Source organism: Ixodes scapularis, unplaced genomic scaffold (assembly GCF_016920785.2).
Source record: "Ixodes scapularis isolate PalLabHiFi unplaced genomic scaffold, ASM1692078v2 PGA_scaffold8__174_contigs__length_109621045, whole genome shotgun sequence".
Taxonomy (NCBI): domain Eukaryota; kingdom Metazoa; phylum Arthropoda; class Arachnida; order Ixodida; family Ixodidae; genus Ixodes; species Ixodes scapularis.
The window spans coordinates 72,178,388-72,203,806 of NW_024609883.1; the positions used below are offsets into that span (position 1 = coordinate 72,178,388).

The 25,419-nt window shown below is 42.5% G+C and overlaps 1 protein-coding gene and 1 long non-coding RNA gene across 2 annotated transcripts in view; both read left to right on the plus strand.

Moving 5' to 3' along the window:
- LOC120848612 lies at positions 1-24,906 on the plus strand. The gene is made up of 4 exons (XR_005717740.1): positions 1-40; positions 22,075-22,135; positions 23,860-23,937; positions 24,757-24,906. It is a non-coding gene; the product is annotated as an uncharacterized LOC120848612 (long non-coding RNA).
- A 117-nt stretch (positions 24,907-25,023) lies between these two features.
- LOC120848609 (collagen alpha-3(IX) chain) overlaps positions 25,024-25,419 on the plus strand; it is a 69,564-nt gene continuing 69,168 nt past the window's right edge. Inside the window, exon 1 of the mRNA XM_040220609.2 lies at positions 25,024-25,104. Coding sequence (XP_040076543.2) covers positions 25,024-25,104 — 81 coding nt within the window. The remainder of the gene's footprint in view (positions 25,105-25,419) is intronic.

A 25,419-nucleotide genomic window follows, 5' to 3' on the forward strand; every position in this document is an offset into this window, starting at 1 on the left:
TTACGTGAGTGCACCGAGAGGGCCCGTCCTGCAACGTTCGGTGAGTTTTGCAACGTTGAACAACGGTAACGGTGACCGCTGAGGCTGCGTACTCGGCTCTATATATGTTCGAAGAATGTTTGCTTCACATATATGCATGCTTCGAGCATGTAAAGTGGTTGCCCAGCGAAGTTTTAGAGCACCACCACAAATTCTTCACCAAGATACACAGTAAAGCACTTCACCAAATGTTTATTTACAGGGTATATACATCATTTTTAAATGGTAGTGATGACTGCTTTGTGATCACTGTGGTATACGCTAATGGGTTGCATTAAAACTTTGACGAGATTCTTTGCTAAAGTTAAATCTATACATGGCTTGCATTGACGTCACATCAGCCGCCATTGCTCCGTACCGTTCTCCTGTGCCGTAAATTCTGCAGCCCACATTTGACACCATCGAATTTGTTTTTCTGGTCAAGGCTTGCCGATAAGAGCAGATTCGATGGTGCCAAATGTATGCCGCAGAAGGCTCCGTACAGGAACCTGGTACGGAGAAATGGCGGCTGGTACGGTGCCATATGACGTCACGTGCAAGGCATGTATAGGTATAATTCTTTACATATATAAAAGCTGCTGCTTCTATATATGTAAAGCAGTGACGTCACTCGACTCGAGCGGGAGAAAGCCCATTGTTCTCGGGTGTTTCTCCATTGTCACACGTTTCGACGTCTTTCCTTTTCAAAATGCATATCGACGTGACGGGGCGTATATGCATTTCCGTACAATGGAGCGAGCTTTTACATGCAATTTCTGACTTTTGATTTTGCGCACGAATACCGAAAATTCATATATGTTAGTTCACCGATCCGCACAACACAGAGACGTTGTTGAACAATAGAAGGATCCCAGCCAGTCACGATTAACGGTAGAAGGGTGAAAAGACTCTAAGTAGTGTGCAGCCGAGCTGGTGGTAGCTAATCATGTCTTTTAACACCTGAGACTGGTGTCGAGAAGGAGGAAAACAAAAATCTTGTAGTCAAAGGAACAGACACAGAAGTTAACGCCTCGACTAAAAGTTTTTCCTTTTCTGCACCACAGTCTCATGATGGTCTCATGACATGATAGAAAGATCCAAGCCAATCATGTTGAATGATAGAAAGATCCCAACCAATCGCGGTGGGTGATGGAAGGATCCTAGCCAATCGTGGTGAACAATAGAACGATTGCAGCCAATCGCGGTGAACAATATATAGGATTCCAGTCAATCACGGTGATCGATTGAAGGATCTTAGCCAATCGCGGTGAACAATCGAAGGATTTCAGCCAATCCCGGTGAACTATAGAATTTCAGCCATTTCGCGGTGAACTATAGAAGGATTTCAGCCAATCACTGTGAACGATCGAAGAATACTAGCCAATCGCGGTGAACAATAGAACGATTGCAGCCAATCGCGGTGAACAATAAGATTCCAGTCAATCACGGTGAACGATTGAAGGATCTTAGCCAATCGCGGTGAACAATCAAAGGATTCCAGCCAATGCCGGTGAACAATAGAATTTCAGCCGTTTCACGGTGAACTATAAGAGGATTTCAGCCAATCACTGTGAACGATAGAAGAATACTAGCCAATCGCGGTGAACAATAGAACGGTTCCAGCCATCACGGCGAACAGCAGAAGGATACCAGCAAATTACGAAACTCACGATTAGCCCTGAAGGGTGCGATACGCGTAGAGACAATGAGCGTGACGTTTGACTCAATCTTCGTTTTTGCGGACATCGCATTTTTTTTTGTCTAATTATAATATTTGCAGCGCCATTAGCTGGGATTCTTCTGTTGTTCGCCATGATTGGCTGGAATCATTCTATTGTTCGCTGGGATTGGCTAGGATCATTCTATTTGAAGCCGCGATTGGCCGCCTCTGTGTTCAGCGGGAAAGTAAATTCGGCGACCTTTTTTCTAGGTGCGTGGGTTTAAATGATTTAGTTTTGACTACCTTTACCGACACGCTCTCCAGCTTCGTAATCTATCGTTAGGAAGATAGATTAAGGATGATCTTATCTTTATATTTGACTGCCATTTAATCTGCTCGATATTTCGTTTGACAAGCGAAGCCACACATCGAGTCGTCCGTATCAATTAATAAAGAATTTGGTATCTGTTCATTGCCCCGACAATAAAATCAAATTGACGCATATTTGTATCTAATTTTCCTAGGTCAGGAAGCGTTTTATGACAGAAGGTACATAATTTTTTTGTTTGTATTTTATGAGGGACATTCATCCTACCTCCATGGGCCCGAAACGTCATTCTATTGAGACCGAACACGGTGCAGTAATTGATCTCGTGAGCGAGCATCAGCGCCCTCTTCAAGGTGTGGTAAACGTAATGCTCTAACTAAGTACTTTTTGGGAAATTTGAAACTAAAAGCGCCCCCCAAATACAAAAGAAAAAAAAATTATGCGTCGCCGAACGCGCATTTTCCGACTAAATGTAGCGCTGGCAATCCGAACCAGGTGGCCAAAGCTTCAGGACTTGCTGTTATCTTATTCAAAAGTTATAAATGATTTCTTTTTAATTTGAAGGCTAAAATGGTGCCGGATTCTCGGTAATTGGGGCCACTCAACTGCATGTATTTCAAGAAAACGTTGGCAGCCTGCCAACTTCCAATAAGAATTTTCAGAAAAGCACATGAAAATTTTAAATAAGGTAATGGTTGGTTTTGAAACTTTGGCATGTGGTTTGCACCGCTTTCATGCTACGCTTTGGGCAGAGAATAAGTGTTCGGCAATACATTGTTTATTTTCGCGGTAAAAAAAAAAAGCCTTTATAGTTTTTTTAAGGAGGCGCCCTGTACAAAAATACAAAATAAAAAAGCTCCGCCAGAATGCACGCTCTGGTGGACAAAGATACTTTAGTTAATGAATAAAATAAACAAAATATTTTTTTTTTTTATTTTCACTTGCAAAGAAAGTGCAACCGTTCGCACAAATCAGATTTTCTCCGGCAAGTGGAAGCTTGAAGGCTGGCATTTCCGCACGGCCTTGTCTACAGAAATTGCCAAGGCCGTGTGATGTCATGTTCCTGACGTCACTCAAGCTTGGCGTCAAGGGCTTGACGGATATGCTACTTTGAAACAGCGCATGCATGATGCGCGGAAGTTTCGCTGTTCGAAAAAAAAAAAAAAAAAACTTTCTGCGCATGCGGAATTCATAGAGCTTCTGTGTGAAAACCTAGATGCATGACATCACAGTTTTTGAGGAACCTTTATGTAGATATTTATTTGAAAAAAAGAAGAAAGAAAACTTAGATCGATTATTGCGTGCAATCTTCAGAAATACGTCCTTCCTGCAAGGACAATTCCTTCATTTATTTACTTTCGGCATATTCATATCCAACGCTAAATTGATATAAAGACGAGTTGTTACCACAAGTAGTCCCTCATTCTTATTTTGATAAACCCATGTTATCTAGACATTTAGAAAAATCTAATAAAGTAAAGCTTATTTTAAAATAAATTTTATAATGCTAAAATTCTCAACAAAAGTGATGTAGCATACAGAGGGCATACAGAGTACCTCTTGTAAGAATGTGGCATTATCATCATGAAACGAAAACGAGGGTCAAGAACAAGATCTCATTATCCACATATAAACCGCAGGCCTGAAATGTGTTAATTCAGTAATTCAATCTTTATATTAATTTTCGCGACTGAATTTGTTAAAAATCATGCAAATAACTTCACTGCTTTTATCGGTTCCGGAAAACTGCTGATAACCATGGAGCTGCGAAAAGCCGAGTCTTTTTAGCTTGATCATAACGTTAATCTTGTTATCAGAACGCTAATAATGCTAAATGTATTATCAGGATTTTGTATTAAAAGCGAAGCCAAACTACTCATGATTTGAGCTGTATGCACTGAACTCATCCCCTACTGAACAAAAAAGAAGGGCAGAGAAAAGATGCGACATTCAGACGCACAGACGAGGACCACTTTCGAAGTGATATAAGCAAGTAATTAAAACCGCCCCGAACGTCAGACCCATGTCTCCAAACATGTTCCGAACGTGTTCAGGATGAGCACCGGATACGTTCCGGATAATATCGAATATCTTGGAGAAATACGTTCTGGATGTGCATATAAATACTTATTGAAAAGGGGACCGGGATCGAGGGCCTGCGCTAGCTTGTGGTCGACGACTAGAGGGAGCGAAAGTGAAGGAACAGAGAGCTCACATACGTCCTTGGAGAGGCATCGGAGCCCCAAACCAGCTCATCGAGAAGGGTTACGGTATCACATTCTGGCACTGTTGCCACTGCCACTGGCTAACGCAAATATGTCGTTTATTTTGTTGTTGTTGTTGTCGTTTTGGCTCCCTTTTTATACTCTGTCCACTCGCAAGCTGATAGTGGAGTGAGAGTTGCACGTTTCGCCGGACCAATCAAACGCCTCCCTTTCATCACCTGACCCAGCTCACTCTGCCTGGGGAAGCCTGATCACGTGACGAGATTGAGAGCCATACGACTTGCCCGAGGAGCACCATGTAGCTTCCACCGCACTGTCCGCCTGGAAATAAACATTAAATCTATATATATATAAAAAAGGTCTCATCTGTTATACGTGGGAGGACGGATGCAGTCTCGAGTTGGCATCCGATTTGTTGACGGACAGCTTGAAGTGTGAATTGTGGTGGCAAGCCTCACGTCGTGAATGATCGCTGTCCCTGCTCGGCTGTTCAAGGAAGTCCGGGTGAGGGGGGTGAGAGAGAGAACGTTTTTTCCTTTGAGGGACAATCTTGGTCACTCACTCGTCGCTTTGCTTCTCCTATTGAAACTCTGGGAGGAAAAAAAAAAGAAAAAAAAGAAAACTAGGGCAAGGATACGTATCTCGGAAGCTCTTCTTCGTTTTCCGTTATTGCTATTATGCACTCCGATTCTAATAGGATTTTTTTTTTTTTTTAGATAAATTCTTTTTGTTTTGATTTTATTTATTTTTTAAAGACTTTTCGAGGACATTTTGTCACTTTCGAGTGTCACGATTTCGGGGAAGTCTGAACTCGCCAATTTCTAATAGACCTTTTTTTTTTTTTTTTTTTTAGAGGGGCACGCCATTTGTTAGATGGTGCGTCAATGCTCGAAGTTCGATATTGTTTGAGCGCGTACATTGAGCACGTGTTGAATACGAATGTGACCTCAGCGTTCGGCGGGGACTTGGATCCAATCACACGCTTTGTGGCCGAAAAATGGCGACCGCCAATGTTGCTTAATGAGCTTTTTTGAAAAAAAAAAAAAAAATGAAACACGTCTATCTTTGCTTTAACTACTGACAACATTTATCTTTATTTAATTTATTCATTTTGGAGGTTGGTGGATATGCTAAATGTAAAAGCAATATTGAGTATTCAAAAATGCTGTCAAGAAAAGCAGAGACGTTTGCAATATTTACAGCATTTTTCGATACATTTAAGAAGAAAGGGTGTCTAAAATAGTCCGTCTTAAAGGAATACTTCAACGAAATTTGAAATATACCCGTCGTGTTCTAAAATAGGTTGAATATGATCCACAATATCTGTAAATGACAATCGGATGTTTGTGATTGATGGCTGTATTTTTCGTTATAAACGGCCATCTCTTGCAAGCGCTCGGAGAACAGCCAGCGGAGACCACGTGACGTTCAACGCAATCGTGACGTAGTTCGTCTCGGGACGAGCAAAGCTGCGGCGAAGCTGACGTCGAGAGGGTGGCCTAGTCGTTCCAGCCACCGAAGCGGCTGCTTTTGTACGAATTTTGAGTGAGGGGTTAATCTTCTGTAATCTTGTAGGGGGAAAAATATCGACCTATGCGACACACAAAAGGCATTCTCGGGGAGAGGGGAGTTCCTCCTTTCCCTCTTCTCTCGTCGCGGCCGGAGGCGAGACAGTTACCGTCACTACCTCTCAAGGTTCCTAGACGGCTATTAGAAACGAGGCGTTAGCGACATCCACCAGGTGCTTTTGGCAAATCGTTGATTCGTTTTAAAAATCCTTTTCGTGACTTTTTTAACGAGATATTGGTGTGTTCGATGTGATACTGCTCCTTTGAACACATATAGACGAAAAAATAAGCGCGGAAATTTTGTTGATGGTATCCCTTTAAAGCAATGAGACATAATGAATTTGCTTCGTTCTAGCTGTGATATCACAGTTGGCATACGTAATATATTTATAAACATCAATGAGGTAAGGACCAGATAGCGTGCTAAAAATAATTCTATCGAAACCAATATCATCCTGATGGTTAACATCGGAGAGTTTGCATCGGACTTCGTTATACAAGAGATAGTCTCTGGACCGATAGCGATTGAAACTAAATTTGTCAGTTCTACTTTGTATGCCTTCTATTTTGGGAACGATCTATTGCGTGAAGCTCCCAAACTGGGCTATCCTAGTCACTCGTTGGAAATATCGCCCGTGCTTATATAATAAATTAATTTTGTCTCATGATCCCGAGTGTTAGTTCAGTTTAGGTGTCTTTAAAGGGGTATTAAATAACTGAGTTGAGTAACGCGTTGCATAACAGGGAATACTTCAGCTTGGGCGAGTTGGTTAAACATGCTAATACTTCGCAGCGCACAACAGACAACACACCATCAAAACAGATACACACAAAGAAACAACACTCACGCAGCGCTGACTGTCAACTCTCGGATATATTAATCTTCGTTCTTATCTTTCACCCTTACGCACTAAAAAAGAACTAAATGTTAACCAAGGAAGAACAGCGAAAGAAAAATAAAAATAAAAAGAAAGGGGAAAGATTAATATAGGAAAGAAAGATGGAAAGAAATGGAAGAAAATAAGATCTAGTCCTACTACAGTAAAATTACTGAGGAGGTTTTCCTAAATAATATAACTCTTTTCTTGATAAGCTAATCGACGGGGTACTAACGCATACTCCGTCTAGCAGGTCTATGCTCGCGGCTTCGATGATTTCTCGAGTTAGTTTGTTGTTGCTTCGTCCCAGTACTGTGCAATTGCCCAGAAGGGGGGAACATCCACAATCTCTACAATGAATGCCCAGATGGCCTGAGTTAGCGTTAATGGCGTTGCAGTTATGTTCCCGGAGCCTGTCATTGAGACAGCGCCCCGTCTGCCCAACGTAACGCTTCCCGCACGTAAGAGGGAACGAATATATCACTCCCTCTGCACAGGAAACGAACTTGGTCTTGTGATTTTTCGTGCAGCACTCTGTTCGAATAGGCTGCCCATTCACCCGCTTGCACAGGCTGGAAAGTCTCTGCGGAGCTGAGAAAACCACGTCGACGTTGACTCTGCTAGCTACTTTTTTAAGCTTGTGTGACATGTTGTGAATATAGGGCACTATAACAGGCCTTGTAGTGCGTTCTCTTTTTCGGTAGTTAGAAGCTTCGGCTTGCTTGACCTCCTTAAGTAGGCATTCAGAGACTGAAATTAATATCGACAAAGGGTATCCTGCTGAAACCAAGCGAGTTGTTTGCGTTTTGAAGCTCATGTCGGTCATGTGCACGCAGGATTTCTTGAGGGAGTTTTTTAGGCAAAGTTTTGCAATGCCTCGTTTAACAAGTTTCGAGTGTGCGGAACTATGATGAAGTAGTGGCTTTTTTGCCCTCGGTTCATAAGACCAGCAGATGTGACAGTTTTTGAGGAACAATCGAAGGTCTAAGAATCTTATGGAATGCTCGACCGGAAGTTCGTGGGTAAGTTTTAACGGATCAAGGTATTTCTGGAAGGTAGAAAGAACATCGGCCACCAAGGTGGGGAAGGTGCGACTGTTACTGTCAAGAAAAACCAAGTAGTCATCCACGTAACGAAAAACACGCACTATTTTTGAACTGTCTAAGTTTTGCTGTAAGATTCTGTTGTGGAATGCCAGAAAGAGGTCGCTGAGCACAGGAGCTATACAGGACCCTATACATATTCCTGTTTTTTGTAAATATGTTGATCCATTCCAGGTGGCAAAGGTAGAATGCAAATAGGTCGATATTAGGTCCAGGAAACCCTTAATGGACACCCCTGCTGCATTTTGGAAGGCTATTACACCAAAGGAGTCAACACTGTCCTCTATGCACATCAGGAGCCGATCTTGAGGTAGGGCATAATAGAGATCCTTTACATCAATAGAAAAAGCCATGAGTCGTCTGTCCTTTGGTTCTTGAAGAAATTGCAAGACGTCATCCGAGCTTCTAATCAAATACGGATCATTTATGTCAAGAAGGTTTAGTTTTTCTTGAAGGAACAAAGCGATGGATTTTTGCCACGTGCCTCTTTCAGACACAATCACCCTGAGGGGGCACTCGGTTTTATGTGTTTTGGCATTGAAGAAAATCTCAAGGCTAGACAGTTTTTTACGGTCAATGGATGAAGCAAGTTGCTTCAGGTCCAGCGAATTACATAATTGCTTGGCTCTGCTTTTGATTGTACTTAAGGAAATGTCATAATGGCACTGAAAAACGGACTCTACGGCTGCACAGGCCTTAGTGCCAAACTCGCTTTTATGCATGAGCACGAAACCACCTTCCTTGTCCGCAGGAAGAAGAGATAGGCTATGCTCTTTTAAGTATGCTTCGACCTTCTTTATGGACAGTGGTCTTACCGGATGTTTATGATGTGAAAGAACGTCTACACCTTCTGAAATGCACCGATCAACGTCAGTGAGAGAGGCTCTCTGAGATACCTGCCGGACCAAAGATAACAGCTCAGGTGCCGACTTGCGGGGTTCAACCGCAAACTTGGGGCCAAAGCTGAGTACCTTTCGCACTCCTGGAGGCAAGGAGATGTCACCAATGACATGAAGAGGTAGGCTTTGGGTTCTTGTCTTGCGAGGAGTGATAGATCTAAGATGCTTTAGGGTGAGTCGCCACAGAGACTCAGTTGTACGATCCGTCAGGATGGAGTACTCGCGCCACACTCTTCCTCCATAGGGTGGACTCGCTTGGTTGTGCAAAAACACGTACAAACTGTTCCTATAAAGTCTTGCCTGTCGATACCACTCAGCTTGTAGAATCTTGCAAAGCCTTCTGCCGTGGCCTACGGACGGGGTAAAACCTCCGAACAGGACCTTGACTTCTGGAGGTAGAAGGTGTACTCGGAGGCAATAACTGAATGTCCGCGCTTGGCAAATACCAATAGCAATAAGGGTGACCAGGACGTTGGGATGCAAATGGTAAAACTGAACGGAGCCCGATGTACTAGAAATGAACTTGGTCAATACTTCAGCTTGGGCGAGTTGGTTAAACATGCTAATACTTCGCAGCGCACAACAGACAACACACCATCAAAACAGATACACACAAAGAAACAACACTCACGCAGCGCTGACTGTCAACTCTCGGATATATTAATCTTCGTTCTTATCTTTCACCCTTACGCACTAAAAAAGAACTAAATGTTAACCAAGGAAGAACAGCGAAAGAAAAATAAAAATAAAAAGAAAGGGGAAAGATTAATATAGGAAAGAAAGATGGAAAGAAATGGAAGAAAATAAGATCTAGTCCTACTACAGTAAAATTACTGAGGAGGTTTTCCTAAATAATATAACTCTTTTCTTGATAAGCTAATCGACGGGGTACTAACGCATACTCCGTCTAGCAGGTCTATGCTCGCGGCTTCGATGATTTCTCGAGTTAGTTTGTTGTTGCTTCGTCCCAGTACTGTGCAATTGCCCAGAAGGGGGGAACATCCACAATCTCTACAATGAATGCCCAGATGGCCTGAGTTAGCGTTAATGGCGTTGCAGTTATGTTCCCGGAGCCTGTCATTGAGACAGCGCCCCGTCTGCCCAACGTAACGCTTCCCGCACGTAAGAGGGAACGAATATATCACTCCCTCTGCACAGGAAACGAACTTGGTCTTGTGATTTTTCGTGCAGCACTCTGTTCGAATAGGCTGCCCATTCACCCGCTTGCACAGGCTGGAAAGTCTCTGCGGAGCTGAGAAAACCACGTCGACGTTGACTCTGCTAGCTACTTTTTTAAGCTTGTGTGACATGTTGTGAATATAGGGCACTATAACAGGCCTTGTAGTGCGTTCTCTTTTTCGGTAGTTAGAAGCTTCGGCTTGCTTGACCTCCTTAAGTAGGCATTCAGAGACTGAAATTAATATCGACAAAGGGTATCCTGCTGAAACCAAGCGAGTTGTTTGCGTTTTGAAGCTCATGTCGGTCATGTGCACGCAGGATTTCTTGAGGGAGTTTTTTAGGCAAAGTTTTGCAATGCCTCGTTTAACAAGTTTCGAGTGTGCGGAACTATGATGAAGTAGTGGCTTTTTTGCCCTCGGTTCATAAGACCAGCAGATGTGACAGTTTTTGAGGAACAATCGAAGGTCTAAGAATCTTATGGAATGCTCGACCGGAAGTTCGTGGGTAAGTTTTAACGGATCAAGGTATTTCTGGAAGGTAGAAAGAACATCGGCCACCAAGGTGGGGAAGGTGCGACTGTTACTGTCAAGAAAAACCAAGTAGTCATCCACGTAACGAAAAACACGCACTATTTTTGAACTGTCTAAGTTTTGCTGTAAGATTCTGTTGTGGAATGCCAGAAAGAGGTCGCTGAGCACAGGAGCTATACAGGACCCTATACATATTCCTGTTTTTTGTAAATATGTTGATCCATTCCAGGTGGCAAAGGTAGAATGCAAATAGGTCGATATTAGGTCCAGGAAACCCTTAATGGACACCCCTGCTGCATTTTGGAAGGCTATTACACCAAAGGAGTCAACACTGTCCTCTATGCACATCAGGAGCCGATCTTGAGGTAGGGCATAATAGAGATCCTTTACATCAATAGAAAAAGCCATGAGTCGTCTGTCCTTTGGTTCTTGAAGAAATTGCAAGACGTCATCCGAGCTTCTAATCAAATACGGATCATTTATGTCAAGAAGGTTTAGTTTTTCTTGAAGGAACAAAGCGATGGATTTTTGCCACGTGCCTCTTTCAGACACAATCACCCTGAGGGGGCACTCGGTTTTATGTGTTTTGGCATTGAAGAAAATCTCAAGGCTAGACAGTTTTTTACGGTCAATGGATGAAGCAAGTTGCTTCAGGTCCAGCGAATTACATAATTGCTTGGCTCTGCTTTTGATTGTACTTAAGGAAATGTCATAATGGCACTGAAAAACGGACTCTACGGCTGCACAGGCCTTAGTGCCAAACTCGCTTTTATGCATGAGCACGAAACCACCTTCCTTGTCCGCAGGAAGAAGAGATAGGCTATGCTCTTTTAAGTATGCTTCGACCTTCTTTATGGACAGTGGTCTTACCGGATGTTTATGATGTGAAAGAACGTCTACACCTTCTGAAATGCACCGATCAACGTCAGTGAGAGAGGCTCTCTGAGATACCTGCCGGACCAAAGATAACAGCTCAGGTGCCGACTTGCGGGGTTCAACCGCAAACTTGGGGCCAAAGCTGAGTACCTTTCGCACTCCTGGAGGCAAGGAGATGTCACCAATGACATGAAGAGGTAGGCTTTGGGTTCTTGTCTTGCGAGGAGTGATAGATCTAAGATGCTTTAGGGTGAGTCGCCACAGAGACTCAGTTGTACGATCCGTCAGGATGGAGTACTCGCGCCACACTCTTCCTCCATAGGGTGGACTCGCTTGGTTGTGCAAAAACACGTACAAACTGTTCCTATAAAGTCTTGCCTGTCGATACCACTCAGCTTGTAGAATCTTGCAAAGCCTTCTGCCGTGGCCTACGGACGGGGTAAAACCTCCGAACAGGACCTTGACTTCTGGAGGTAGAAGGTGTACTCGGAGGCAATAACTGAATGTCCGCGCTTGGCAAATACCAATAGCAATAAGGGTGACCAGGACGTTGGGATGCAAATGGTAAAACTGAACGGAGCCCGATGTACTAGAAATGAACTTGGTCAATACTTCAGCTTGGGCGAGTTGGTTAAACATGCTAATACTTCGCAGCGCACAACAGACAACACACCATCAAAACAGATACACACAAAGAAACAACACTCACGCAGCGCTGACTGTCAACTCTCGGATATATTTCCGTTTTTCAGTGCCATTATGACATTTCCTTAAGTACAATCAAAAGCAGAGCCAAGCAATTATGTAATTCGCTGGACCTGAAGCAACTTGCTTCATCCATTGACCGTAAAAAACTGTCTAGCCTTGAGATTTTCTTCAATGCCAAAACACATAAAACCGAGTGCCCCCTCAGGGTGATTGTGTCTGAAAGAGGCACGTGGCAAAAATCCATCGCTTTGTTCCTTCAAGAAAAACTAAACCTTCTTGACATAAATGATCCGTATTTGATTAGAAGCTCGGATGACGTCTTGCAATTTCTTCAAGAACCAAAGGACAGACGACTCATGGCTTTTTCTATTGATGTAAAGGATCTCTATTATGCCCTACCTCAAGATCGGCTCCTGATGTGCATAGAGGACAGTGTTGACTCCTTTGGTGTAATAGCCTTCCAAAATGCAGCAGGGGTGTCCATTAAGGGTTTCCTGGACCTAATATCGACCTATTTGCATTCTACCTTTGCCACCTGGAATGGATCAACATATTTACAAAAAACAGGAATATGTATAGGGTCCTGTATAGCTCCTGTGCTCAGCGACCTCTTTCTGGCATTCCACAACAGAATCTTACAGCAAAACTTAGACAGTTCAAAAATAGTGCGTGTTTTTCGTTACGTGGATGACTACTTGGTTTTTCTTGACAGTAACAGTCGCACCTTCCCCACCTTGGTGGCCGATGTTCTTTCTACCTTCCAGAAATACCTTGATCCGTTAAAACTTACCCACGAACTTCCGGTCGAGCATTCCATAAGATTCTTAGACCTTCGATTGTTCCTCAAAAACTGTCACATCTGCTGGTCTTATGAACCGAGGGCAAAAAAGCCACTACTTCATCATAGTTCCGCACACTCGAAACTTGTTAAACGAGGCATTGCAAAACTTTGCCTAAAAAACTCCCTCAAGAAATCCTGCGTGCACATGACCGACATGAGCTTCAAAACGCAAACAACTCGCTTGGTTTCAGCAGGATACCCTTTGTCGATATTAATTTCAGTCTCTGAATGCCTACTTAAGGAGGTCAAGCAAGCCGAAGCTTCTAACTACCGAAAAAGAGAACGCACTACAAGGCCTGTTATAGTGCCCTATATTCACAACATGTCACACAAGCTTAAAAAAGTAGCTAGCAGAGTCAACGTCGACGTGGTTTTCTCAGCTCCGCAGAGACTTTCCAGCCTGTGCAAGCGGGTGAATGGGCAGCCTATTCGAACAGAGTGCTGCACGAAAAATCACAAGACCAAGTTCGTTTCCTGTGCAGAGGGAGTGATATATTCGTTCCCTCTTACGTGCGGGAAGCGTTACGTTGGGCAGACGGGGCGCTGTCTCAATGACAGGCTCCGGGAACATAACTGCAACGCCATTAACGCTAACTCAGGCCATCTGGGCATTCATTGTAGAGATTGTGGATGTTCCCCCCTTCTGGGCAATTGCACAGTACTGGGACGAAGCAACAACAAACTAACTCGAGAAATCATCGAAGCCGCGAGCATAGACCTGCTAGACGGAGTATGCGTTAGTACCCCGTCGATTAGCTTATCAAGAAAAGAGTTATATTATTTAGGAAAACCTCCTCAGTAATTTTACTGTAGTAGGACTAGATCTTATTTTCTTCCATTTCTTTCCATCTTTCTTTCCTATATTAATCTTTCCCCTTTCTTTTTATTTTTATTTTTCTTTCGCTGTTCTTCCTTGGTTAACATTTAGTTCTTTTTTAGTGCGTAAGGGTGAAAGATAAGAACGAAGATTAATATATCCGAGAGTTGACAGTCAGCGCTGCGTGAGTGTTGTTTCTTTGTGTGTATCTGTTTTGATGGTGTGTTGTCTGTTGTGCGCTGCGAAGTATTAGCATGTTTAACCAACTCGCCCAAGCTGAAGTATTGACCAAGTTCATTTCTAGTACATCGGGCTCCGTTCAGTTTTACCATTTGCATCCCAACGTCCTGGTCACCCTTATTGCTATTGGTATTTGCCAAGCGCGGACATTCAGTTATTGCCTCCGAGTACACCTTCTACCTCCAGAAGTCAAGGTCCTGTTCGGAGGTTTTACCCCGTCCGTAGGCCACGGCAGAAGGCTTTGCAAGATTCTACAAGCTGAGTGGTATCGACAGGCAAGACTTTATAGGAACAGTTTGTACGTGTTTTTGCACAACCAAGCGAGTCCACCCTATGGAGGAAGAGTGTGGCGCGAGTACTCCATCCTGACGGATCGTACAACTGAGTCTCTGTGGCGACTCACCCTAAAGCATCTTAGATCTATCACTCCTCGCAAGACAAGAACCCAAAGCCTACCTCTTCATGTCATTGGTGACATCTCCTTGCCTCCAGGAGTGCGAAAGGTACTCAGCTTTGGCCCCAAGTTTGCGGTTGAACCCCGCAAGTCGGCACCTGAGCTGTTATCTTTGGTCCGGCAGGTATCTCAGAGAGCCTCTCTCACTGACGTTGATCGGTGCATTTCAGAAGGTGTAGACGTTCTTTCACATCATAAACATCCGGTAAGACCACTGTCCATAAAGAAGGTCGAAGCATACTTAAAAGAGCATAGCCTATCTCTTCTTCCTGCGGACAAGGAAGGTGGTTTCGTGCTCATGCATAAAAGCGAGTTTGGCACTAAGGCCTGTGCAGCCGTAGAGTCCGTTTTTCAGTGCCATTATGACATTTCCTTAAGTACAATCAAAAGCAGAGCCAAGCAATTATGTAATTCGCTGGACCTGAAGCAACTTGCTTCATCCATTGACCGTAAAAAACTGTCTAGCCTTGAGATTTTCTTCAATGCCAAAACACATAAAACCGAGTGCCCCCTCAGGGTGATTGTGTCTGAAAGAGGCACGTGGCAAAAATCCATCGCTTTGTTCCTTCAAGAAAAACTAAACCTTCTTGACATAAATGATCCGTATTTGATTAGAAGCTCGGATGACGTCTTGCAATTTCTTCAAGAACCAAAGGACAGACGACTCATGGCTTTTTCTATTGATGTAAAGGATCTCTATTATGCCCTACCTCAAGATCGGCTCCTGATGTGCATAGAGGACAGTGTTGACTCCTTTGGTGTAATAGCCTTCCAAAATGCAGCAGGGGTGTCCATTAAGGGTTTCCTGGACCTAATATCGACCTATTTGCATTCTACCTTTGCCACCTGGAATGGATCAACATATTTACAAAAAACAGGAATATGTATAGGGTCCTGTATAGCTCCTGTGCTCAGCGACCTCTTTCTGGCATTCCACAACAGAATCTTACAGCAAAACTTAGACAGTTCAAAAATAGTGCGTGTTTTTCGTTACGTGGATGACTACTTGGTTTTTCTTGACAGTAACAGTCGCACCTTCCCCACCTTGGTGGCCGATGTTCTTTCTACCTTCCAGAAATACCTTGATCCGTTAAAACTTACCCACGAACTTCCGGTCGAGCATTCCATAAGATTCTTAGACCTTCGATTGTTCCTCAAAAACTGTCACATCTGCTGGTCTTATGAACCGAGGGCAAAAAAGCCACTACTTCATCATAGTTCCGCACACTCGAAACTTGTTAAACGAGGCATTGCAAAACTTTGCCTAAAAAACTCCCTCAAGAAATCCTGCGTGCACATGACCGACATGAGCTTCAAAACGCAAACAACTCGCTTGGTTTCAGCAGGATACCCTTTGTCGATATTAATTTCAGTCTCTGAATGCCTACTTAAGGAGGTCAAGCAAGCCGAAGCTTCTAACTACCGAAAAAGAGAACGCACTACAAGGCCTGTTATAGTGCCCTATATTCACAACATGTCACACAAGCTTAAAAAAGTAGCTAGCAGAGTCAACGTCGACGTGGTTTTCTCAGCTCCGCAGAGACTTTCCAGCCTGTGCAAGCGGGTGAATGGGCAGCCTATTCGAACAGAGTGCTGCACGAAAAATCACAAGACCAAGTTCGTTTCCTGTGCAGAGGGAGTGATATATTCGTTCCCTCTTACGTGCGGGAAGCGTTACGTTGGGCAGACGGGGCGCTGTCTCAATGACAGGCTCCGGGAACATAACTGCAACGCCATTAACGCTAACTCAGGCCATCTGGGCATTCATTGTAGAGATTGTGGATGTTCCCCCCTTCTGGGCAATTGCACAGTACTGGGACGAAGCAACAACAAACTAACTCGAGAAATCATCGAAGCCGCGAGCATAGACCTGCTAGACGGAGTATGCGTTAGTACCCCGTCGATTAGCTTATCAAGAAAAGAGTTATATTATTTAGGAAAACCTCCTCAGTAATTTTACTGTAGTAGGACTAGATCTTATTTTCTTCCATTTCTTTCCATCTTTCTTTCCTATATTAATCTTTCCCCTTTCTTTTTATTTTTATTTTTCTTTCGCTGTTCTTCCTTGGTTAACATTTAGTTCTTTTTTAGTGCGTAAGGGTGAAAGATAAGAACGAAGATTAATATATCCGAGAGTTGACAGTCAGCGCTGCGTGAGTGTTGTTTCTTTGTGTGTATCTGTTTTGATGGTGTGTTGTCTGTTGTGCGCTGCGAAGTATTAGCATAACAGGGAAATGTTCCTGAAATATCTGTCCATTCTACTGGATACATTTCCTGACAATTGCAGGTCAGGGCTAGGTGCAGCAGGGTTAAGCAATTAGTGAACAACTTATTTTTCGTGGGCTCAATATTTCGCGATTTCGGTAAAAGCTGAAGTTTGGGAATAATTCGCGGGTTCTAATTTTTGCGACGCGGTGGGATCTGAATATAGATTCCAATGCGTTTACATTTTACTGAAATTGTTCGCGGGACCTATTTTTCGCGAATCGTAGGCGATTCGCGAAATTCGTGAAAATTAGGTCCTCGCAAAAATTAATATATATTTGCATTAGGTGTGCTATTTTTAGCCTAGCAAACGAGACAGCTTATTATAAACAGTCTGCCCTTACATCTTGATGAAAAAAAAAAAAAAAAACGCAGCCTAGTGTTTTTTTTTTTCGCCTTGCGGCAAAGTTGGTGGCCATGGCAGCCACTAAAACAAAGTAATATCATTTAATAAGTGAGCTAATTAACTAAATCAAAGTCAAATTTGGTGGTTTTACGTGCCAAATCAACGGCGGGCATCCGGCACGCCCCAGCGGAGGACTGAGGATTAATTTGGACCACCTGGGGATCTTTCGACGTGCAACCGAAAGCTCGGTTACACGGCGCCTTCCCCACAATAAGCCTCCGTCATACTGCGGGGACCTCGGCCGGGATTCGAACCCGTCACATGGGGATCCGTAGGCCACCGCTCTCGCCTCGGAGCCACCGAGGCGGCTAGCTACTTAACTAACAAACCTCATGTAGCTATATATTTTTATTTTCGAGGGTATTTGAGGAATTTGCGTCCTACCCCAATACGATCTTGCAGTGCCATGAAATTCCGGTTAAGAAATGGATAATGGGCTCTACGAGGCGAGTAATATTGCGTACACGACCTCAAACTAAAACTAGGCGGTCAAACAATGGCGTCATCGCAGCCGGCTTCCCCTACAGAGTCGGGCGAGCAGAAGGATCGACATGACTGGCGCTCTTGGTGCTCTTCGTTTCGGTTCCATGCCGAGTACAAGGGGAACATTTCTCGCACCGCTACGAATGTTTTAATAAAATTTCACGGCACTGCTAGACCGTATTGAGGATCGAGCCTCAAAATGCGTTGAAAATGAAAATGTAAAAAGTTAATTAAAATGTTTTAGTTAAGTATCTCTCTACTTGCTACTTTCACCTTTTTCTGATGACCACCAGTGCCATTAACTTGGCCCCAGGGCTAAAAGAAAACACAAAAAACAATGCAAGTTTTCTTTAAAAAAAATGCTGAACCGATTAAAAGAAACATGATGTGTATGATGTATTAGGGTACGTATGTATATCTATATTTTTTTTAAGTGCCAGCGCTGCTTATAGTAAAATAAAAATATGCGCTAGGTTTAAATGGAAAGTTGGAGAAGAAAAAAGAAGTTTGGGCGTCTGAGCAACGCATTTTGAATGAGTCGGTTTTCCGGCTCCCGTCACGAGGGTCAACCGAGGGCAAACCAGCAGTGCAACGATAGAGGGAAAGGAGGGTTAGATTAGGGTTAATTCCTCCGTCGCATAGCCGTCCACGCGTTCCCTGGCGTGCAAACAAATGCGCGGGGGCGCGCACGCCTACACACACACATGCGCACGCACACGGCACAAGCACGCCCCCAACGAAAATATAAAAAAATACGAGCAGACGGACACGAACGCCTAAACGAAACAGGGCCCCGTCGCTTTGTATCGAAAACGCCACGCACTTTTTAAAACCACCGTCACACTGCTCGAACGTTGTAAAAAAGACACGGCGTTCGGAGCAGACGTGATGGCAGAAACTCATCCAGATACGCCTCACGGATGTTCAAGACGGCCATGTTGCTGCTACACACACCAGCAGCAAGATGACGCCGCCATCTTGCTGCTGGTGCGTGTAGATCGTCTGATACAATCATGGCACTGCTGAGGCGTATCCATGGTTACCAGACTGGCGCCCGAACAAGGCGTTTTTCATCCACGGTGGCCAGACCAGCTCTCCGACAGAGTCAGCAGGCTGTCGGGTGTATGATGTGGACGCAGTGGGATCCTATAGCTCAAAACCGCGGTCACACCGAAACGGCAACATTAATCATTGCACGTGCTGGTGTCCCAGTTTACCTTGATTTTTCCGTAGATTAGAGCTTGTTCTTCTTGCTGATGACAATGTGTGTTGTTTCTTTTTGGCGAGCAAAGTTTGCACTGAAACTCTAGGTTTACTCCATGACCGAAAACTCGACCAGCCAGAGAAAAAGTGGCGGTTACGGGTTAATCCGTACCCTTGAAGCGGATGCTCTTAGCCTCGCGCCGGGCGCTTTTCAGTTTTCAGCCATGCCTCAAGAGCGTGCTAGAATACAGTAGCGCACGTCAAAGACAAGGAGAATTCGACGACAAAGAGAATTCGACGCCCTCGCGTCTTTTACGCGAGTTGTACCGGGTCCGCATTCGCGGCGAATCGAGGGTGTACGGACCCGCGTTTGATGTCTGTGCAAGTGGCGGGAGACGTCGAGGATCTTGGAAAGGGTGAAACGGTGTAAAACACAAAAACAAATAAACATGAAAAGCTTTCTCCCGCCCGGGAGAAGAAGAAAACACGATGGAGGGCGACGGAGAACTTACTCGGCGTTGTCTTACTTGATCTTTGTCTTTCGTATATTAGTACATGCCGTGCCCGTTGTTCTAGTGGTTCTAGTGCCTGGTCATACAAAAAATCGTTTTTTTTTTTTGCTATTCTCCCCTTTCTGATGTTTTCTATTTTGTTGAGCTTGCTCTCTTAATGCTGCTGAATGTTCTGCTTGTATTGCTCCAGTTACCGTATTATGGTCATATGAAAGAAAAAAAAGTAACGAGTAATTAAAGTAATTTCTTACCAATATTTTATAATAAAATTAAATAACAAATTACTTCTGAAAAAAAAAAGTAACGTGCCCATTACAAAATTACTTGAAAACCTAACGGACTAGAAGTAATCCGTTACTTGTAACGGATTACTTCCTAAGTCTGCGTTGAGGTCGAAAGAGCGAATGACCATTCCGTGACGTCATGGACTTTGCGCGCAGAATTTCAAATAAGTCTCTCGCCGTCAATATCGCCCTACATTTTTTTTCGCGTAATTGTTTTTTTTTTTTTTTTACACGCCTGTCCCAATTAAACTGTTAAAACATTTTTTTTTTCGTTTCAGGGGCCCTTTAAGTCATTTTTGTAATATATTGTTTGGCATGTCTTTAGTTTCGAAATATTTGTGCGCAGATGTGACTTCTTTATCATGTTTGTTTGGAGTTATGTTTGGCGTGTCATGTTTGTTGTTTTGCATTTTGCTATTTTGCAAACTTGGTTATATATATGACAGCTTCGTCTGTCTAACGTTCTTCCTGTGCGTTCGCCAAAGGGTCTTGAAATACGCTCAAGATTGATAAAGGATGAAAACCGCCGGTGGACATGGGGCCAAGGAGGAAGTTTTTTAACACTTTTGTCGTTTATCAAAATCGAAGTCCTCAACGCGATATTAAACTGATCAGCATACGTTTAAGGACTCCATATCTTGAATTCCTATTAAAGTTTGGTGATATATGATCAAATCAAAACAGCCAATTATTACCAAAACACAGAACGGAACAGAAATTGATGATCCATTCGAAATTGACAGCTCATTCAACAAATACTTCTCATCCGTGTATACCACGGATAATAACCAAAATCCAACCATAGAATTCTCACCGAAAAGCATTCCGAGTGTTAAAATATCTAAAGAAGGCATTTTTGCAGCATTGCTTAACCTTGATACTAAAAAATCTGTAGGACCAGACATGATTCCAAACATTTTCTTGAGACGGTATGCGGAATCCTGCTCAAATTTCTTGCTTGTAATTTTTAATAAGTCAATTGAATTAGGGCAAATCCCCGACGATTAGAAAACTGCAAAATAGTCCCAATATTCAAAGTTGGAGATTCCCATCATGTTAATAACTACCGCCCAGTATCAATTTTGAGCAGCAGTGCAAAATTGATTGAGCATATTTTGTTTAAGCATATCGTCTTTTTTCTTGAAGATAATAAGTTTTTCAATAAACATCAACACGGTCTTAGACGTAATTTATCTACAGTTACGCAACTGGTGCTCACTGTGAATGATTTCGCAAAGTCAATTGACTCCGGATATCAGACGGACGTAATTTTTATAGATTTTGCAAAAGTGTTTGACCGCGTGCTTCACGGAAAACTACTCTTCAAACTGAGATCGTTATTAAACAATGAACAGATATTAAAATGGTTAGAAGCATATTTAAATAACAGAAAACAGTTTATACAAATACAAGATTCCTGCTCATCCACATCAAAAGTAAAATCTGGAGTTCCTCAGGGATCAGTTCTTGCACCCCTACTTTTTCTAATTTTTATAAATGACATTACAGTGGACAGATCCGTTCAAATTCGCTTATTCGCCGATGATTGTATAATTTATAAGCAAGTCAAATGCTCAAATGGCCAAGTAATCTTAAACGAAAGTTTAGAAATGATCTCAGAATGGTGTGATGATTGGAAAATGTATCTAAATAACCAAAAATGTGCACATATGACGGTAACTAGGAAAAAAAACAAAAAAAACACTGAATTTTAATTATAATCTTCAAGGAACAGCTTTAAATACGGTATGTGAATACAAATACCTAGGATTAATCATAACTTCAGATCTGCGTTGGAACTCACATATTGACTTTATCTCCCGAAAAGCAATGAATAAAAATATGGGCATTAAAAAGGAAACTGAAGGACTGCTCGAGCAAAACGAAACTAATGGAGTACAAAACGTTTGTTAGATCTGTACTCGAGTATGCCGACGCTGTGTGCGATCCCTACACAAAATGTAATATTAACAAATTAGAAAGAATTCAGAAGAAGACATTAAGATTTATATTTAATAAGTATGGCAGAAACACCTCGATTTCGGAGCTTTATGTACAGGCTGGCCTTCCGCTTTTAGAAAAACGTAGAAAGATCAATCGGCTGAAATTTATTTTTAATCTAATAAATGGGAAGTACAACTTAGATTATCAAGATTACTTTCACTTCAACACATCTAGGGTCACAAGAAATAAACACAGTAAATAAATCACTGAAATAAAGTACAGGACCGACTGTTACAAGTACTCTTATTTTCCTCGTACTATCCATGCCTGGAATGCGTTACCCGAACAAATTGTCTCTTCAAATTGTTTAACGTTGTTTCTAGCATTGATAAACGAATTAATTACCAAAGTTTTGAGGTTTCAGGCCTTGATACCCCTTAAACGAATATTTTTCTGCTCTTTGTGTGTTCGTGATTATATATGTAAAGTTTATTTTTCTTGTTTTGTTTTGTTTTTGTTTTGCTGCGCTGCCACACTCTGTGCTTGCTTTTTCGTAAAACTTGATCCATGTACCCCTCCTACCTTGGCTGCCCTACGGCGGCCGGTGGTATCAATAAATAAAATAAATTAAAATAAAATAAACTCTTTTGCAGCAAACCGTCTCGTGGACGATGGTTTTAGAACGGTTATTGACTCTCACAGTCGTCACCACACGTAAGTGAGCGTCTTCATTTTTTGTTTTTCTGCTAAGAAAAATTGCATTTAGACGAGTTTGCATAGGGCTCCGTGTTTTTCTTTTTTTATATGTATACCGATAAACCCCGAAAAGTGGCCCCCGAGCTGATTATTACATAAATCGCGGAAAATTTAGAAAAATCCTGGTTGAAGCCGTTCCTGAAGAAAGAACTTCCCGAAGCTTCATGGGAAGGAAGCGTCGATAAACGCCGACATTTTATTTGACAGCAAAAAAGATACACAAAAAATATGCAGAAATAAAACATAGAAATACACTCCCAAATTCAAAAGCAAATAAACCCCCCTTCCCCCCCCCCCCCCCCCCAAAAAAAAAAAAAAAAAAACACAGAAAGTATGCAATGATAATGTAGTGATTGCGCAGGCGAGCTGGTGGATGTTAACCATTTTGTTCTTAGCCCGAGACTAAGGCAGGAAAAGAGGAAAGTTTCAAAGTAGAAGAAAAATAGAGACGTGTCCTCGACTGTTCATTTTTCTTCTACTTTGAAACTTTCCTCTTTTCCTGCCTCAGTCTCGGGCTAAGAACAAAATAGAAAGTATGCGCTCGTTTTCAACCGCAGCAGAAAGTCGTCCGGCTCCTCGCGGAACATTACTAATTTCCTCGCTTATTTAGAGAATTAAGATATATGTGGGTGCATTTAAGATTAGATCACATATGTTACCCTATCAAGCCGTGCACATTTCAAAAGTCAAAAGCATCGCCTCTTTTTTGGAGAACCAAATCTTCTAAGAACTACTTGGCGCAGCGTAGGAACAATGCGCAAAACATCCTTTCCTCTTGAGGCGCTCAACATAGACCTCTTTCAAAAGTCCGCGCCATCCTTTCCTCTTGACTAGCGCGCAATATAGTGAAAAATCTGCGCCAACACCTCCGTTTGCTCGATCACATACTCTGAGCATATATTGGATACGAATGTGACGTCAGCGTTCGGCGTGAACTCGGATCCAATCACGCGCCTCATGCTCAAGCAATGGCGACCGCCAATGTTGCTCGACGGACTTTTGAAAAGGAGTTTATTCGCGATCGTTTTGTTTAAAAAATGCGGCTAGGGCGCCCTGAAACTCTGGTAATATCGTATCGCACCGTCGCGAACCGTTTCAGCATTTATGGAAGCCGGAACACCCGTTTCCTGCAGTTTAAGATAAAGCTCGAGATAGGGGCAACAATTAAGTTTAATAAGCGCCAAGATTGCCGAAGTGTCCGTACTCTGACGCGTAGTTCTTAGTAGTTCTAACAGTTTTGAAGTTCTTACCAGCGGTTCGTATACGGTTTTGTATTTCTCGTGAGAAGTTCCTGCAAGATCTGGTTGTCGAAGGAAGGAGCGATGCCTTTGGCGTTGGAAACGTGTACGTCTTGATAAGATAACAAACATCTAATCCAAAGTGCGCTTACACAAAATTTAGGTTTCTCCACATAAAGCGGGGAAATTACTAATGATCCGTGAGAAGCCGGACTCTTTCTTTGCAACGGTTCTTCAGGTGAAAACGAGTATAGGTGCAAACACACGACTAAAAAACATTTCCCGCTGTTCTCATTACATAAAACTACTGTGTGGTTTCTGACACCTTCCCACGCTGCGAAGTTGTTGGGTTTTTTTGTTTTTTTTTTACAGGGCTCGTGATTGTTATAGTTTTTATGTTAATTTAACCACAAACGTGTGTGTGTGTTTTTTTTCTTTTTTTAGTTGTGAGGTGTCAAGTAGACAACGACCTCTTGTGGACGACACGGGAAACGGATCAGGGTTTGAGGATTCCTGAATACGGTAAGCCGGCTATTCCTCGGTAAGAAAAAAAAAAAAAAAAAAGAAAAAAAAAACAATAAATAAAAATTTTGGCATTATACAATATATAATAATTTTATATACTAGAAATAGATCAGTGACAGGACAAGAGCCCAGGGGAAGCTCCCGCAACCCCTTTCCCATTTTGCGGAGCAACCGCTGGAGAGGATGCGACCTTCTCTCCAGCGCTCGGTCGCTCTGCTGAAGCTAAAAGGGGTGGGAGGAGTTTGGCCCTTGTCACCGACTATATATATATATATATATATATATCATGGCCTCGCACGTTTCCTATTAAATGCTTTTGAACCTGCTTTGTTATCATGGACGACTCACATTATTATCACCGATTTTAAAGGGAACGGATCGGCGTCCGTAATAATGAGATATACTGTGTGTGTGCAACACTGCACCGAAGATTGCGGCCAATACGAACAACTTTCAGGTCATTCTTGTCTCATTATTCATTTCAATCTACGAATGAGACTGAATTCAGAGATGCTTGCACACATTTTAATACAAAGGACAGACTCCATTTTTATTTCTTTTCATAAAGATAAAAAAAAAGAGTCGCGTGTTTAGACTTTGCATCACGCAATGGCGGTGCTATAGGGAAATAAATTGTTTGCACCTTGATAGTATTTCTGCGTGACACTCTTTCACTGACAGACCCCGTAACAAACACAGATTACGCTGCATCATTGTGAAAGATATCAATTTACATCATATAAATACTTTCTTTTTAGATTAGGGTGTGAAATCTGTTGTGAGACATACTTTGGTGCCCATATTATGTAATCACAGGTGACGAAGACAACGAGGTCATGGAGGTCTGTCCACGGACCAAACCGGGTCAAGATGATCTTCCTGGTAAGAACTTGTGACGTCTTTATATAAAAACAAATTATAATGACATCACTGACTTTTATGTACACTGTAAAAGCGCAACAGAAAGAAAAAAAAATGGATGAATAATTACGTATATGTGGTGGAATTTATACTTTATGCACCTGTGCGTATGATTCTATTTGCTCACCTGTGAACGTTTTGTACTTCTATTGGCTTCGTACTATGCGCTATCCTTGGAATTACTGTCGATACGTTCTACGTACGCTTTTATATGAAAGTTACGTTCTCTATATTATTGAAGACGTAGGATGAATCAGTGTTTAGAGCATCTACCTTAATGCAGTTTGAAGTATAGCTACATCGTGACAAAGTCTCGTAAACATTTTAATATATGTTCACTAGTATCACGAGGACAGCAACAAATAAAAGAAATAAGCGGAGACTATAGATATGTTCATTGAATTTCCTATTGATTAATCAATTAATACATTAATTGGCGACTGATTGTTTATTCTATTCATTGGTCAAACGTCAACCATTCCACTGGATAGTTACGGACATCATCTGAATCGCTGTCAAAATTAATACGGAAAATTTATTCACTGACGAGACGTCTCC